Below are 16,854 nucleotides of genomic sequence, written 5' to 3'. Positions count from 1 at the left end.
GAGAAAGCTGCTCACAGGCGGTCCGGCACCCTGGGCGGGGCGGGGCGCACGCTGCACAGTCTGTACTCACCCGTTGCCCCTTGGCGTACACGCCATAGCCCGTCACGGTGGCTCCGTTGGACAGCCCGGTAGTGGTCAGGGCGGGCGGCTTCCAGGAGACGTGGACCATCGCTGGGGTGGGCCCAGCTTGGATGGTGACGTCCTGTGGGGAAGCCGGAGGACCTGGGGACAGAGGGCAGAGGAGCCTTCAGGGCCTGGCCCTGGGCAGGTGAGCGGTTACTACGCTCAGCAGGTCTCACCTGGAAGGGGTCATTCATTAGAGGCACAAACTCCCAGTGATAAAATAAGGAAACCCCGGGGACGTAATGTACAAGCAGCACCGTAACAAGCGTGCGGTGACAGACGGCTCCTGATTTCTTGGCTCATCACGTCGTAAGGCGTCTCAGTGTTGAATCACGTTGCACTGAAACCCGTATGATATTGTATGTCAACTCAACTTTACCGGAAATACAACAAAATATGAGCACAAAAGAAGTTGACAGGGCAAGGATCTCTGAGACTAGGAGGTGTGAAAGCGAAGCAGGGGCCTGGGCGGGGGGCTAAGGACACCCCATTGAGCTGCTCCAACCCCACTTCTGTCACCCCTCTGGGACCACCTGTTCCCTGGCTCTCTGTGTGACGACACAGCTCCCTGGGCCCATCTCCAGGCCCCCCTGGGAGTCAGGCATGGCCAGTCAGCCCCATGACAGCTTTAAAGTGGGCCAAGGGGACCCAGGTCTGGCTGAGGACGCCCTCTCTGTCCTCTCCGTCCCCTTGTGCCCGCCTCCGGGACAGACTGGGGCCCTGCTGGGGCCACCTGAACCTGGCAGTCCAGCTCCACACCAGACCTCCCGTCAGCACCTGCTGGCACGTGTCCTTTGCTGGCTGAGTCGGAACTGCCTGGAGCGGCTATTCCAGCAACTGGTGTCAGGCCTGTGGCCGTGACCCAGGTGACTCCTGGAGGTGGCAGGGCTTCCTGTCCTGCACTGTGCCCGGGGGGGGGTCCCGTCCTCTAGGCCTGGGACACAAGCCCCACCTCCTCCTGTGTGTGAGCCCACAGCACTCTGGAAAGGAGGCAGGCCGTGATGTCACACCCTCAGACTGTCCAAGTCCCCAAGCCATGGCCCCTGAGGCAGGAGGGGACAGCCACGTGGGAGTCCCCATGCTCCACCCACGCTCCTGCTCACACCAACACCCTGTCCTATGACTTCAACATCCTGACTGCACATGAGGACATCAAGGCTCCAAGGACGTCACTCAGCCACTAGCGTCCACCAGCGCCGGCAGGACCCACACCAGCACTTGCCTGTGACCCGTTTGCAAAGACAGGACAGTCACATGCTGTGACAAGGCCTCCCCGAACACGAAGACTGCAGTGTGTGCCAGTTACACCTCAGCTGAAAATCTGTCGGCCTGGCTCAGGAGAGAAACCACACAGACGCCAGACGGCTGGGCCCTCAACCCGTGACACGTGTGACACGTCGCCTCACTGTTCTCAAGGACAAAGGGCAGGACCGCCCAGCCTCAGGTTTCTCGCCACCTCTTTCTACATAAAGTGAAACCACAGTAGAGACCCACCAGGGTCTGTGGGTGAAGAGAGACTCGAGTGGCTGCAGGCCTGTCACCTCCAGCCTCTCTGGCCACATGGGCCCTGAGACAGCAACAGGGCAACGGGAGCGCTCTGACATTGGCCACGCGGGGCACTGAGCAGAGGCCACACCTGACATTGCTCCAGGAGGCGGCCCATCACACGGCGGGGGCAGGGGTCCTCCCAAAGGGGACGCTTCCCCACACCTCCCACTCCCGTCATCTCACATCCTGGTCAAAACCCTCCCCTTCTGGACAGGAGATAAAAATGGTCTGCTGTGGTCTGAATGTCTGTGTCTCCCAAATTCATATGCTGAAATCCTACCCCTGAAGTTATGGTACTAGGAGGTGGGGCCTTTGGGAGGTGATGTGGTCATAGGGGGAGCCCCAGGAGTGGGGTCAGTGCCCTTCTAAAGGGACCCCAGAGAGCTCTCTTGCCCCTTCCACCAGTGAGGACACAGCGAGAAAAGGGTCGGCCAACAGTGGACTCGGAAGGTCCTCACCAGACACCCCGTCTGCCAGCGCCTGGACCTTGGCCTTCCAGCCTCCAGACGGTGAGAAATCAACATTTGCCCTGAAAGCCGCTCAGGCCGTGGTCATCTGTCCTAGCAGCCTGGATGGGCTAGGACACCCCATAACGGGGAATCTCCCATGGGGACACGCCACGTGTTCAGCAGCTGGTCCTGGGTGCCCATTCCTGTCCTCCCAGAGGTGTCAGTGGGAGCCTTGCCCAGCTGTCCAACGCACGTGCCCCTCACCTCTCCTCTGGTCCCCAAGGCTCCCCATGCTGGTGTTTCTGATCACAGGACCCCAGAGTAGGCATCCATGAAAAGAGGGGCCCGTTACCCCATGTTCAGGTTATCCCATCGACAGGCAGGAGGACATCAGGCCATCATACGAGGGGACTGAACTGACCCTTCATAAACCAGTCCCCACGCAGGCACACTCCCTTGTAGGGCTGGGTCTGGGCCCCGCTCGTGACGCTGCTGCTTCGTGCGTCAGCCTGCAGGCGAGTGTGTACCCCGCAGGCACCAGGCACACGGCAAGATGGAAAGCAAGTCTGTGGAGCCCCGGAAAACCAACGCGTTCAATGGAGGGCTTTGGGCAGAGTCGTGCTGGACGGCAACTGGGCTGTCAGTAAAACTGCTTGGGCGGGGCTGACCGAGGACAGTGCCAGGCCGCTGTGACCAACACAGCACTGAGAAGGGCCGGGGCCAGCAGATGGTGCCCACAGATGCTTCTGCACAACGCCCAGCCGGCTGTCCCTCCCAGGAGCTCGGGCTCCCAGCCTGGCACGCGGGAGGCAGCCTGTCCACACCCCAAACAGCAGCACGGACCTGGAGGCCGAGATGGCCGCTGCCCGTTAACTCAGCAGCACCAGGGTCTGGATAAGTCGGAGAACGAGCAGACCCGCTGGCTTGGCCATGTCACCCACGTGTTCGCAACTCCCAGGGGTGGGTGTGTGGGAAGGGCAGGGGAGCCCACCCCTCTCCTGGAACAGCTGGGGACGCGAGGGCCGGGCTGCACAGGAGAGGGCCCAGGACCCAGCACAGCATCTGCCCACGTCCCTCCCGGGTGCCATTTCCACCACAAGGGAAAGCGGGAGGATGTGGGTGCCTGGTTCACTGTCCACTCCGCATGTCTGGGAGGCAGTGTCACCGGGACGATGTGACTCTCCCGGCCCTGAGGACGGTCTCATTCCTCCCATCTTTTGGGGGACCAACCTCTTGCTCATGCAGGTGTTAAAAGAAGTATCTCCAACACCATGGCCCCTACACACAGTCTTCCCTCTGTCTCATACACACACACATGTACACATTCATATACACTCATGCATATACACACACTGCACACAACCACACATGCACACACGTACATGTACACATACACGCACACATGTATATTTACACCACACATACACATACATGCATACACTTATGTGCACACACGTGCATATACATAAAACTACACCCACCACATGTGTGCATACACACATGTACACACATACACAAAACACAAAGCACACACAAATACAAACATGCATGCACGTGCACATATGTGCATATACACACGCATACATGCATACATGTGCACACACACACACACACACACACACCTATATTCCATGCTTCAAGAGCAATTTAAGGGATTTTCCAGGAGAATGTTGGCTGAACAGCTCTGCCCTTCGGCTCCTTCCCACCACCCGTCTCCATGTCATGTAGGGGGTGACAGCTGGTATCCCCCGGGGACCGCAGAGGGACGGGCTCACCTGCAGGCAGTGTAGAGAACTCTACGACGGCCTCCTTCTTCTCCCTCTGCTCCAGGGGAAGCTGCCACGGCACCTGGTGGGGCCTGGCCAGGACCTTCACCTTGTGGGCCGTGTTGGGCCTGAGGTCCCACAGCTGGTACTTGTAGCTGGCGGCCTGCACCACATCCAGCTCCTGCTCGTCCAGGAAGACCACGTGGCTGTAATTACTGTTGCTGGGCATCCAGGACAGCTGGGCGGAGGTCTGTGTGATGCTGTCCACCCTCAGGTGCGAAGGGGCCACCACCACATCCTTGCCCACCAGCAGCGTGCACTGCAGCTGGTCTGAGCTGCCCCTGCTCGTGACGCACTGCACGGACACGCGGTAGGTGCGGGCCGCCATGTTGAGCTTCTCCACGAGCGCCTTGGTCCTGCCAGCCGGCGTGAGGCTGCGGCGTGGCTCCTGGTCCACGAGCACGGTGTAGCTGCTCACAGCCCCCCAGCCCGGCGGCACCACCGGCGGTTCCCAGCCCACAATGACACTTTTGGCAAGTTGTTTGATGAGGGTGATTTTCCTAGGATAAGGCACGACATCTTCTCCAATGTCATCCATGTTCACGTCCAGCGTCCCCACACCGTTGTCAGTGACGCCGGCATCCAGGCGAGGCGGGGATTGCAGGTCCAGAATGTTCTCCCCCTCCAGGCCGATGCTGGGACGGTTGATGAAGCTCCGATCCTGTTCAGGCCCCAGCGTGCTGAAGCGAGCCTCATTGTCTTGAACAAAATCCACAAAGTTGGAGGGCACCAGACCCCTCTGCCCATCCAGCAGCTCGCCTGTTGGGCACCAGGACAGAGTTGTCATCACATAGGGCCCCGAGGTCCTGCAGGGTACTTGGCACCTCCCCCCACAGGGCCACAGGGCAAGTGACACGAAGGCAGTGGATTCCTCATCTCTGCACAGGAATCTGCTCAACGTCACCTCCTTGAAAGCCCGGGCCACTGATACCCCTCTCCCCCGTCCCGCCACCTGCTTAACGCCCCCATCCGTCAGCCTGGTTCCTCCATAGTGCCTGTGACAACCTGAACCCACCCAGCTCATTTCCCTTCGTCCATATGCTGACTCCCAGCTCCAATGGGGACAACACTCGGTGAGGACAGGACCTTTGCTGCTCACTACTGAGCAGTCACAGAGTGACGCCTGGCACAGTCGGTACGAGGACGAACAAATGCATAAAACAGGATTTGGGAGGCTGAAAACAAACACGTTACTCTTATTTTTGATTGAGGGATCACACAGAAGAAATAAAGGGGACTTGACCCCCCTGCCCCCCGCAAAGCGCTGTCTCATCTTCATGAAATCCCCAATGTGTCCATTTGGGGTGGAACAGTGACTATTAACTTGGTGCCACAACCACCTGTAAGTTGGGAGGAAAAATGCACCACCCAGTAGCTCTTGTGGCTAAAGGTGGTCACAGCGGACTTCTTGGTGTTTCGGGAAATGGTCTAACTTCTATGTGTTCTCTCTATTCAAGGGGCTCACAAGCCTGCTCCAGGCGGAGGCCCGGAGAACTGACAAGTATCTGCAGGGGCTTCAAGGCCTCCACAGCGTGGGTCACCTGCCAGCACCAGCGGGAATGGGCCATCTCCCACTCGTGGAGGAGCCTGCACAGAGGGCTTGCTTGGGGGGACCCAGGAGGCCGGGAACTGCTCCCAGTACAGCCCCTGTAACAGGCCCAGGAGCGGGCTTGCCGACATTTCATTAGAGAATACCAAGGGGAGCCCCCCCAAGTGTTGGGCAGTAAGAGGCAGGAGGGAGAGACCCTGTGGAGACGAGAGGGTCCTTTGGCCCCTGTGTCTGCAGCAGCTGCCTGGGGAGCTCTGAAGATGAACACAAATAGAGCATCTCCACTGAGTGTCACGCTAGGAAACACCCCTCAGTCATCAAAAGGGGAAAGCTGGTAACTGGACAGCATGAAGTCAGAGCAGAGGCCGGGGCAGCCAGGAGTATGTGGGGACCTGGCCCGTCTGGGGGTGGACCAGCCTGGGTGCCGACCGCCGCCACGTCCTAACAGACCTTCATAGAAACCATCGTCATCCATGTCTCCATACACGTAGAGGTATTTCCCCGCCGTGAGGGGCAGCTCGGCCTCTGGGTTCTCATTCGGCCCGTCGAAAGGGTTGTAACTGGAGGGAGAAAGAAAACTCGCTCAGTGGTCGCACAGGACACAGGCCGACCCTCGCCCGTCCCTCCCAGGTGCCGGGCTGTCACGCGCCGCTTGCCGCTGTTACTGAGAAATTGCAGTCCTGCATGAGGGCTCAGCGCTGAGTCAGCCCTCTGTACGCGGAAAATTCAGGCAGCCTCAAGGATTAACACCAAACGAGCATTCCGAAACCGCGCTGCGCATTTGGCATCTTGGCGCCAGATGAGCACGTGATGACGCAGGCAGAGGTTGGAGTGATCTGCCTACAAGCCAGGGACCCCTGGGGCCCCGAGAAGCTGGGGGAGGCAGGAAGGGGCCCCCACAGGCCTCAGGGGGTGTTGCCCTGCTGACACCTCCATTTCCGCCTTTCGGCCTCCAGAGCCAGGAGAATAAATTCCTGTTGTTTTCAGCCACCAAGTCTGTGATAATTCTAGGAAACAAACACTCTCCAAACTCTTTCTATCAACACGGACAAACCGTGTCATCCCCCAAAGCGTGGCTGAACCACCTTCTCCTCGTGCCTGGGAAGGGAAGTCTGCAGCTTACAGATGTCCCAGACCCATCACCTCGTCTGCCCCAGGGTCCCCGCGCTCACGGCTCTCAGCGGTGCACACAGCATGGCTCTCACCTGTAGCGGGCGACACACAGGTGCACCTTCCCCGAGCACCTCTGCTTGGAGGTGTTGGAGTCCCGTTCATTGTCCATCTAGTAAAGACACAAATGACATTCAGGTATGAAGCTGGAGGCCAGACGTTTTGTGCGGGAAACACACAGGTGGCCTCAGACGGCAGAGCTCCTGTGAGATGCCCAGGGCTAAAGTGGCCCTCGTGTGGATGTTTTTATAAACTGGACTCGGGGTGAGGACCCAGGCCTGGGAGACTGAGAACCAGGATCTGCAAGGGTCCTGGACGACACAGGCCGACCCCGGTTTGAGCCGTCTGTCCTCACGGGCTCCGTCAGGGGTGGGGGGACAGACATGCCCACAGAGCTCCCGCGTCCAGTGGTGCCCGGGCTCCGGGACAGACATGCGGGGAGACTGTTCTTTCCTCCCGACACCTCAGCCTCCTCCTCTGCTGTCTGAGTGCAGAGCGCGAGGATGGGGCAGCCATCTTAGGGCGGAGGGGAGGGCGCGGTCCCACGCTGGCCACTGGGGCTGGAGGGGTGAAGCCTGCTCGCCCGAGAGGGGTACAGTGAGCCCATCCATGCCCATCCCTCCTCGTTCCACTCTGTGCACTTCACAGAGTGTCTTCACAAACTGGAGTTAGGCCAGGTCACCCCCTCGTAGACCCTTCAGGGGTCCCCACGGGACACAGGACAACAAACACAGAGCTGCCATGGCCTAGCGCCCGACTCGTCTCCCCACGGCCAGCTCACGACAGCCAGGGGGCCTCTTCCAGGCTCCTTCAGCACAGCCATCTGAGGATGGCCCCCTACCACCTATCTCAGCACTCGGGGTCGTGGGCTTGCTACACTGTATTCACACACTCGTGTTACCTGATTTTTTAAAATGTTGGCTGGTTTACGGCTGTCTCCCCCAGGAGAATGCCATCTCCAGGAGAGCAAGGAACCCCTCTGTCCACATGACCCTCACATCCTGGCACACAGTAGGTGGTCAGTGAAGACTGGCAGAGGGCCTCACAGGAGGGGGCGGGGGCGGAGGGCTGGGGGAGGGCAGACGGCCCAGGCGGGCCAGCTGGGCCTGCAGGCAGCACTCACCTCCAGCTCAAATCTGCATCTTACGCTTCCGGATCTCGACAGATAGGTGGGTTTGAGGGACAGAGGCTCTGGCTTGTCACCAGGGAGTGGCAGGGACCGGATGTATTCACCAATTGCAGTGCGGCTTCCTACGGAGCTCTCCTGACCTGGCCACGACATTGCGACCATAGGAAAAGGCGGCAGATGAAATGACAGCACACCAATCACCTGCCTTCCTGGTGCCTCTCCCCATTTTTGGCACCAGCCTCAGATGTTCTTTTGGGGACCCACCCAGCGCCCACGCTCAGGGCACACACCCACCCCGCCAGCCGTCTGGCCGAGTCTACTCCTGGGCGTGACAGTGGCTTGGTGCTGATGGCAGTGCTGCCCACGATGTGGGAAGGTCAATCAGAGAGAATTCAGTGGGAGTCAGGCACAGAGCCTGGGCCCCTGGCTTCACACTGAGGACATGAGGCTCGGCGCGGCTGCAGCCCTGCTGTCCCCAGGGGGAGTGTGCCCGAGAAGGGAGCCCGCTCGTGGAACAAGGCACCCTGACACGGACACAGAGGACGGGGTCCTGCTGACGAGACTGGAGCCCCTGAAGCCAGCTGCCCCGAAGCTAGACCTCCTGGCTCTTCGTCTACGCCAACGACAAGCCCTGATGCTCACACCAGCTGAGGGTGGCCCAAAAGGTCCTAACTGATACACAACGTGTCCAAGGGGCCAGATTTATGGCTAAGGGTGTTTTTGACGAGAGACTTGCAAGGACCAAAGTCGCTCTGCCCGTGCTGTCTTCACGGGGCTCCAGATGGCTGCCAAGCCGTGTCCTGGTCACACGGGCGGAGAACGGAGCACTGAGGCCAGTGCCGGCCTGGACGGTCAGGTTCAAGTCCAGCATTTGTTTCTAAGGATCCCGATAGGAAATACAGAAGCAGGTGCTTCCTCGTTCCCCGACTTCTCGGCTGCCCAGCAGACTGAACGCTCTGCCCGGGTCTCTCAGTACAGCTGCCCCGTCATGTGACCTGCTGAGCCCAAATCAGCAAAGTGACTCAAAATGATGTGACAAGTGTCCCGGCAAAGGCTGCCACAGCAGTTGCCCCACAGACCCCCAGGCGCCTGCCCGCCTAAGAGACCCGCTAGAAGCATCACTGTAACAGAGGATTGCTGGTGACACGACATGGGCCCCTGCTCGGAAGTCAGGTGCTGGAGAGCAGGGGCCGTGCTCTTCATGGCCCGGTGCCCCCAGTGCTCACAGCTCCAGCTGCAGATTCCAGCGGGAACACAGGAAATACCCTGAACGAGCCATCCTGAGGCCTCAGAGAACCGCTGCGTGCAGGGTCTGGCCACAGACCAGCATTGCTGCTCCAGGCAAGACAGGCCGTCACCGCGACCCACGGCTTCTCCAGGCCAACGACCCATGAGTGGAAGTGGCATGTCCTGCTTAGGGCAGGTGCCTTCTTTGAGCCGGTGTGTAATGTGCTGTTTCCTTTCCCTGCGATGGAATGTTCTAGACAGAGGAGGCTGTGTTCTAGCATTCCCGGGCAGAAGGCAACATGGAGCCAGCTCCCTGAGCAGCCTGAGAAGTTCATGGAGCAAAGTTAAGACGCACGGTTTCCAGCCCCTGATGTTTGGGGACGTGGGTCACTGTGGCAGAACCTGGGCCATGCTGACTGACATGTGGCATAGCCAACAGCTGGGGTGACCTCACCAACAGCGTGACATGACATAGGAAATGTGACATGCCTCGGTCACATTTCTCTTAAAAAACTCCAGTCTCTAGGGAAAGACAACTTTGAAAGTATGAGGGATTCTGCCCACCACTGTGTCCTGGGAGAGCCTGTCAGACTGGCGCTGGCCCACGTGTGGCCATGGCTCTCCTCTGTGATTCCATCGCCTCAAGGTATGCATTTTCCGGGAAATATGGCCGCACAGCCGTCAATGACTCTGCCTGCTCCAGTGCTTGGCAGGGCGGCCAGGGTGGCACGCCCCTTCCCAACACCTCCCTCACTAGGGTCCCGGGCCTGTTGTCAGACGGGAGTCCCTCGGGGGCTCACCTCGGCCCTTCCTGGTGCTCCCCTACCTCTGGGTGCAGCCGGCCCAGGCAGGCGGAGTCTGAGGGACCAGGTCCCTCCAGCCCAGGTCCTTCTAGGCTCCCATGCTGGCGCTGCCGTCCTCTCCACCTCCACCTTCCTGCTCAGACCCTCTGAGCAAAGAGGGGAGCCTGCTCAGCAGCTGAGTTCCCACGCTGCTTGCCCTTCCAGGGGCTCTGCCTTCCGTGGCCAAGGAGGGACCTCGGGGAGGGTTTGGGGTTTCAAGGGGGTCTGGCACCAGCACGCTTCTTCCTCTGCCCTGACTCGAGACACTGGCACAGCAAGGATGGGGCGAGGCTGATACCCAGAGTGCACAGGCCTGCCAATGGGGCCACTTGGGTAAAAGTTTATTAAACGAGCTGGGCCGGCTGGGGTGGGGCTCCTCCAAAAGGCCAGCATCTCTGATGGGGGTTCTGCACGGGGAGCTTGGTGGAAACGTGGTGTTGCTCTGGTTTTTGCGTGTTTTGTTCTTGGGGTCCATTTCCCATCGTCGTGACTCAGATCCCTTTTCCCGGATGTCTTTTTTTTTTAAAAAAAGATTTTATTGGGGAAGGGAAACAGGACTTTATTGGGGAACAGTGTGTACTTCCAGGACTTTTTCCAAGTCAAGTTGTTGTCCTTTCAGTCTTAGTTGTGGAGGGTGCAGCTCAGCTCCAGGTCCAGTTGCCATTTTCTAGTTGCAGGGGGCACAGCCCACCATCCCTTGCGGGAGTCGAGGAATTGAACTGGCAACCTTGTGGTTGAGAGCCCACTGGCCCATGTGGGAATGAACCGGCAGCCTTCGGAGTTAGGAGCACGGAGCTCTAACCGCCTGAGCCACCCGCCGGCCCTCCTGGATCTGTCTTGATACCGATTCCCTCCCACAGACGCATGAGCTTTTGCCGGGATAACGCACATGCGTGCTGTGCAGAAGACTCCCCACACCAGGCCTGGCCTGCTGTTCTTAGAAGGGCCTGGTGTCAGCTTCCACATGGCTCCGTGCACTGAAGTGAAGGGCTCCCTAAGCAACGAGCTGCTTCCTGTAACCACGTGCGTGGGCCACGTGCTGTAAGTCCGGCAGCCGCCTGCCTTCGGCATCGGGGATGCTGGTGTCTGCCAGGCAGAGGCGCCCATGTGAGCAGCCCCAGTGAAAGCCTGGGCACTGGTGTCTAAGGGGCTCCCTGGGCAGCAGCCGTCTGCCGCATGGGGGGCGCTCTGTGGGGCCTCCTGGGAGGGCACGCCCACAGGACACCTGCATGGGGGTCCCGCAGATGCCCCGTCTCTTTCCCTACTGACCCGACCGTGGCCCAGTGCCCTGCCGCTGTCACAGATCTCAGCCACGAGCACGGACTGGGTCCTGAGAATCACTGAACAGGCTCGAGGGCTTGAGGACCCTGAAAATCACGTGCTGGCCATCCTTACATGACCCCTCAACCAAAAAATCTTTTTCCACCTGGTAAGAACTGCGATTGCCTCACCCCTTCTTATCCTACAGCGTCCGGGCCTCAAACGTCCCTTCCTGGGAAGTGGCCTCCCCTGACCACCCCACTAAGTGGCCCCGGGTCACTTTCTGCCTTGTCACCCTGTCCCCCCCTTGTCACATCTGTCTGAGGGGGGCTACCCAGTCATCCATCTGAACACTTGTTCCTTCACCCACTGAGGGGGCTGCACACGGCCTGGCCCTCGGGTTAACGTCAGCCACACATGCTCAGAACATGGGTTGGGGGACGTTCAGACCCCCTTCCCTCTGTCCTGTTTTTACAGCCCCTTGCATTCTATCTCATGCGTGAGCAGGAATGATAAGAACAGGGAGAAACCTGCAAGTTCTGTCGCTCATGGAATTCCCAAGGGGGTGCTGACGCTCTTCGCCCCGACACTGCCAATGCTTTGGACAGGTGGACGTAACCGTGACCTGTTCAGCCTGTGCTGCAGGGTGAACTGTCAGTAGAGAGAGGTCCCTGACCGATCAGGGCTTTTCCTGTGTCTACCCTGGACACCGTCAAGGAGGGTTCATTAAATGCCGCTGTCACCATTTTGCCCGAGCGAAGACAAACCAGCCCCGACGATGCACAAAGTTAAATATTCCCCACTCTGCCGTCCAAGTACGGACGTGACGGACGGGTGTTACTCTTCCCCGCCTTGCTGGACACACAGCTCCGGGCACGTCCCCATGCCATCAGGAGGCTGCTGGGGTGCAGCAGGGGGAGCAGCTGGAGCACAGATGCGGCTGGCGGGCCCCAGCACAGCAGTGGCTGTGGCCCCCACCAGGGCCTCGGCCTTGCCCGTCTGTGGAATGGGGCTCACGACGGCACTGAGCTGTCAGGCACATATGCCGCCAGGATCACACCTGCTGACACCTGTGCAGGGCTCAGAACGGAGCGACACGCCTGGTGCGCTCGATGGCGCCCTGGCGGCTTCCCAGACGCCAGATGTGCACGCCTGGTGAGGGCAGGGGTCGCCGGCCAACCCCTCTCCACCCGGCCCAGGCTGGAAGGGCCCAGGCACTCACCTGTGCCGATGGAGGGCGCTATTCCGTTCACGAGCTGTGGCAAAGGCTTGCTGGGGGTTGAGGGGACGTCCGTGGAGGCCCCGGGGCTGCCACCCAGCAGGTCGACCTGAGCCGCGTGCTGCCGGAACTTGTGCAGGTCCCGCGACAGCAGGCGGAACTGTTCGCTCTGCGCCCGGCACTTCTCCTCCAGCTCCCGCACCTTGCACTGCAGAGGGGCACACATGGCTGGTCAGCGGGTGCCGGGAGGTGGGCACACCTGTAGGTGACCATGCGGCGTCTGCGTGCATGTCAGTGTGGTGTGTGTGGTGTGTGTGCGGTGTGTGGGTGTGCAGGCGTGTGCATGCGTGTGCTGGGCTGCCTCCTCCCTGCACGTGGGAACAGTCTCATGAAACCAAGCGTCCCACGCAGCCTGGCCTCTGGCCAAGTTCCCTTCCAGGGCGAACGTGGGGGCCACAGGTGCCAAGAAATCCTGCGAACACTCCGACCCCAGCCAAGCCACACGGTGCGGGCTGTGCTGCCTGGGCACTTTGTGGTTGGCATGCCTCACCATGGCTGTTTGAAATCTGGCGTGTGAGGCGGTGACACAGCCCAGACTTGGGGACAGCCCAGCTGCTAACCCACCGATATGCTGTTCTCCTGGGGACGCCCGCCCAGGGTGCTGCCAAACCTCAGAGAACACAGCTTTAGCAATGAAGGGCAATTCTCCCTGCAGGGTTGGCAGCCGCCGGTGACCCTGCAGACACCTGGCGATGTCTCGGGGGCACACATCAGTCAGGCAAGGGCCGCCCGCAGCTCCCGCCTGCGTCCTGTGGGTCCTGCCCAGCCTGGGCCCAGGCTGCCTGCACCCAGTCTCCCCGAGATGGCCTGAGCCAGTCACTGCCTGTCCCTGACACTCATGGCCCACACGTCCTGTCGGTGCAGAAACAGGCTGTGTGCCCCGCTGGGTGCCCACATCACGGACGGGCCCATGGAGCGTCTGCTCCAACCCCTCACCCTACAGTGTTCTCTTCATGGCGCCCACCACCCCCCACGTTTCACTAGCTCCCCAACTGCTTCTCGTCTGTCTCCATGACCACATAGTAAGCACCCAGCCTTTGCTTGCTGGCTCCCTGAGATGTCCTCGGGGCTCTGCACAGAATTGGCACAGAGTAGGTGCTCGGTAAATGCTTGCTGGACCAGTGGAAACAGGGACCCCGATTTGCAGGCATCAACTTCCCTGTGGCAGCGCCTGTTACATGTGCATGGACGTCCCTGCGTGGCCCAGGCTCCTTACACCCTGCTGCACGGAGAACGCCATCCACTGTGCTGCTGATGCTGGGCGTTGTCTGGCTCCTCCCACTGAAATGGCAGCTACGAGAGGGCAGGGACTTTTGTCACCTCCTTCCTGCTGTGTCCCCAGCGCTTGGAAGAGAGCTTGGTACCAGCTGGCGCTCAGCACGTCTGGTTTCACAGGGTTTGCGTGGGAAAGCAGGGGCCACGAGGATGGTGACAGACTGACCCTCAGCCTGATTGAAGGGCCAGCAGTGTCACTCGTCCCCATCCTGTCCCAGCATCGGCAGTAAGCTTCCCAGCTCCTTCATCCAGAAGCAAGTGCTATTTATGTCTGAGATCACAGGTTTCTAAAAATAAACCTAACAAATCCCAAACCTACGATTAAGTTCTTCGATTCATTAAAAACTCAGCAGGATTCTTCTTTTAAAAAAGCTGAATGAGCTTGGCTGCGATGGCTGTCTCCACGAGGGAGACGCAAGTAGGGACAGCGTCAGGGCGCCTCCCACTTCCATGCCCCATCGGGGACGTGCAGGGTCCGGGAAGCAGCTCTGACCCCAGAGCAGGGTGTCCCCACCCAGCCCTTACTGTGTGGTCCTGGCCAGCGTTGTGGGCCCTTGGAGGGCAGGCAAGGTCCTCAGATGGGACAGTCACCAACGGCCCGGCATCAGAGGAGCCCTGAGCTCAGCCGGTTGCCCAGGTGGTGTGTGCGTGGTCAGCAGCACCAGTCACGTGGTCTGGCTTCATTCCACCTGCGTTAGGAAGACGTAGCTGGCACATCAGAGACTGGATGCCATGTGCACGAAAGACTCCTCACTTACGTAACATTCTCAAAGCGACACAAGTACCGTGACGGGGAACAGCTCACAGGCTGTCAGGGTTCTGGGCTGCTGGGGGGTGTGCTGACGCCGGGGGGCCCAGGGGGAGTGTCTCTGGGGTGACGACCCACCCGTGTTACGTGACTCTATACGTGTAAGCAGGTCACACAGGGAAAACGAGGAAGTGCGAGAACCAGGAGATCCAAGCAAGGGCTGCAGTTGGGCCAGCGGCACGGTGCCAACGCCAACACCCTGGTTTGGACAGTGCCCTGGGGAGTCAGACGAGCCGCGTCCTTGGGGGCTGAGGAAGGACAGCATGGAGAAAGCTGCTATTTGGAAGCTTCTTGTGAGCCTAAAATTGCTTCAATGGAAAGTTTGCAAAAAGGAACAGTTTTAAAGAAAACGTGAGAAAATAATGTTGGTGGCATGCAGATGTGGTGAGAAGCATGGAGACAGGGCATGAACGGCGGGTGTGTGGAGACATCACGCCAGATGAAGGGTCTTCCTGAGCTCCTACGCACATGTACGACAGAGGCCCACGGGATGGGCCCAGGACGTGACCTATGGGGGGATGCGGGCAGACTGCGTGCTCCTGGCCAGCCCTGTGGGACCTCAGCCATAACCAGGGAGCCAGAGGTCATGCAGGGTGGCAGGACGCAGGACCTATCATGAGCCACCACGCACGCTGTCTCCTGGGCACCCACTGCTGGCAGGGCCCAGGCCCCGAGCTCCCTGAGCGCTCTCTTGGGCACTCCTTCCCGGGGCGTCTCTGTTCAGGGGTCCCCTTCTGATGGCACCGGTGACACACTCCCCGGCAGCTGGGCCAGGATATGCCCGTACAAGGGACTGTTGGTTCTGAGGTGACTGACATCAGACCATCGGTGTAAACTGGACATCCACGGGGGCTGGTGGAGAGTGCCAACGAGAGAAGGGAGCAGGGCAAACCCAGAGGAACTGGGTCACGGTGATCCCGGCGTCCAGACCCACCATGAGCCAAACGTCCCGTCTTCCAAGAGAAGCACTGAATCTTCACTTCAATGTACAATCTCCCCGTCTTTCATCGCTGGTGTTTCAAAGGCTTGTCCACAGCGCGGCTGACAAGGGCTATAAAGACATGGACACGGCCAGTGGCCGCCGTGCTGACTCTGCTCTAGGTGGACACGTGGCTGGTACCCGGGCACCAGGCCTCCTGGCGCTGGCAGTGGCCTCCAGCGGTACCCACAAGTCCTGGCACACGGGATGACGCCCAGAGCGCCTGAGCTCAGGGCGCTGGGAGCGACAATTTACGATCTTTCTGGCTGAAGAGTGCGTGTCCCAAGGAGTGGACTCAGTGGGGGGGCACTGAGGTGCCGTGACCGAGGGCCTGACCCCAGGATGGGCAGTGCAGACGTCAGGGCGGCTTCGCTCCCCCGCAGCCGCCCCACAGACATCTGCCGCCTGCGTCTCGTTGGTGCCCCAGCTTGCTCATCAGTAGGGCCGGCACGAGGAAACAACTGGTGAAATTACCGGCTTTTCCCTCGGCGTGATGAGTGGGAGAAACAGGCATTCACTGGAGAAACTGCAGGAATTCAAGACGCAGCGACTGTCTCAGACACCTCAGCGCTGCCCCCAGCTGCTCTTGGACAGCAGCACACTGGGTCCCTGAAAGGCCCTGTGTCCCGACACTGACTCCACGGTTCCTGGTGCCCGAGGCCACCACAGCCAGGCCCTGCAAGCTGACATTCCCCGTCGGGAAAGCCTTCCATGGGAGCTGGGGGTGGGCACTCCCCACAGCGCAGACACACACGTTGTTCTCTGCCGTGTGTCCACCGCTGTTGGCTGCACACCTGTCCACACGTGTGGGGCAATTCCGTTATTATCTTGTCATAGGGGAGAGGCCAAGCCTCTCCCACCTCAAATTTCTGCCAAAAACAATCCGAGTCGGCCTTCACACCTACTTGTTTGCACCTGTCTCCAGTCAGGTGCGTCTCCACGTATCAGAGGAGGCGGCTTTAAGGCAGCTTCCAAATGCTCTTCACACTCGTTTCAGGGGGGAAATGGTCAGAGCAGCAAGGAGCTGGGTGGGGCCCGGGGACCCAGAGCCCCACAGGCCCTGGCACAGGTGAGCACCCCCCTTGGGGAGCTCCTGGGACTCCTGTGCGTTTCCTCTCCAGGGCGTCTGGGCACAGCCTCTCGGCCTGGCTGACATTGGTGCAGGCTGCACCGTGATGCCCAGCCCGGCAGCTGGGGTGTCTAATGGCCCCTGAGTCACGAGCAGAAGGAAGTGCCACTAAGTAGTGCATAAAGAATGCAGCAGCCGAAGGTTTGGACCTCAGTGTCCCGGCCCTCCCGGCTGGGTGGCCAGGCAGGCAGGCGGAACCAGGCCCGTGTGAGCTGGCCCAGCGCCTTCAGGCCTCCAGCCGTTGCCCCTCTTGTCCCCGCG

At 60.0% G+C, this 16,854-nt stretch overlaps 1 protein-coding gene across 12 annotated transcripts in view; it reads right to left on the bottom strand.

Annotated features, from left to right (window-relative positions):
- The window catches only part of RIMBP2 (RIMS binding protein 2), a 144,275-nt gene that overhangs the window by 24,360 nt on the left and 103,061 nt on the right, over window positions 1–16,854 (bottom strand). For all 12 annotated transcript variants that reach the window (XM_081036378.1, XM_081036375.1, XM_081036368.1 and 9 more), the window contains 6 exons: window positions 12,346–12,550; window positions 7,789–7,934; window positions 6,701–6,777; window positions 5,946–6,055; window positions 3,896–4,705; window positions 71–222 (listed from right to left, as the gene is read on the bottom strand). In XM_081036378.1, the coding sequence (XP_080892504.1) occupies window positions 71–222; window positions 3,896–4,705; window positions 5,946–6,055; window positions 6,701–6,777; window positions 7,789–7,934; window positions 12,346–12,550 (1,500 nt within the window). The remainder of the gene's footprint in view (window positions 1–70; window positions 223–3,895; window positions 4,706–5,945; window positions 6,056–6,700; window positions 6,778–7,788; window positions 7,935–12,345; window positions 12,551–16,854) is intronic.

This window comes from Rhinolophus hipposideros (assembly GCF_964194185.1).
Source record: "Rhinolophus hipposideros genome assembly, chromosome: 24".
NCBI classification, from domain to species: domain Eukaryota; kingdom Metazoa; phylum Chordata; class Mammalia; order Chiroptera; family Rhinolophidae; genus Rhinolophus; species Rhinolophus hipposideros.
The sequence above is the reverse complement of the archived record's forward strand: the minus strand, read 5'-3'. Positions and strand labels throughout refer to the sequence as shown.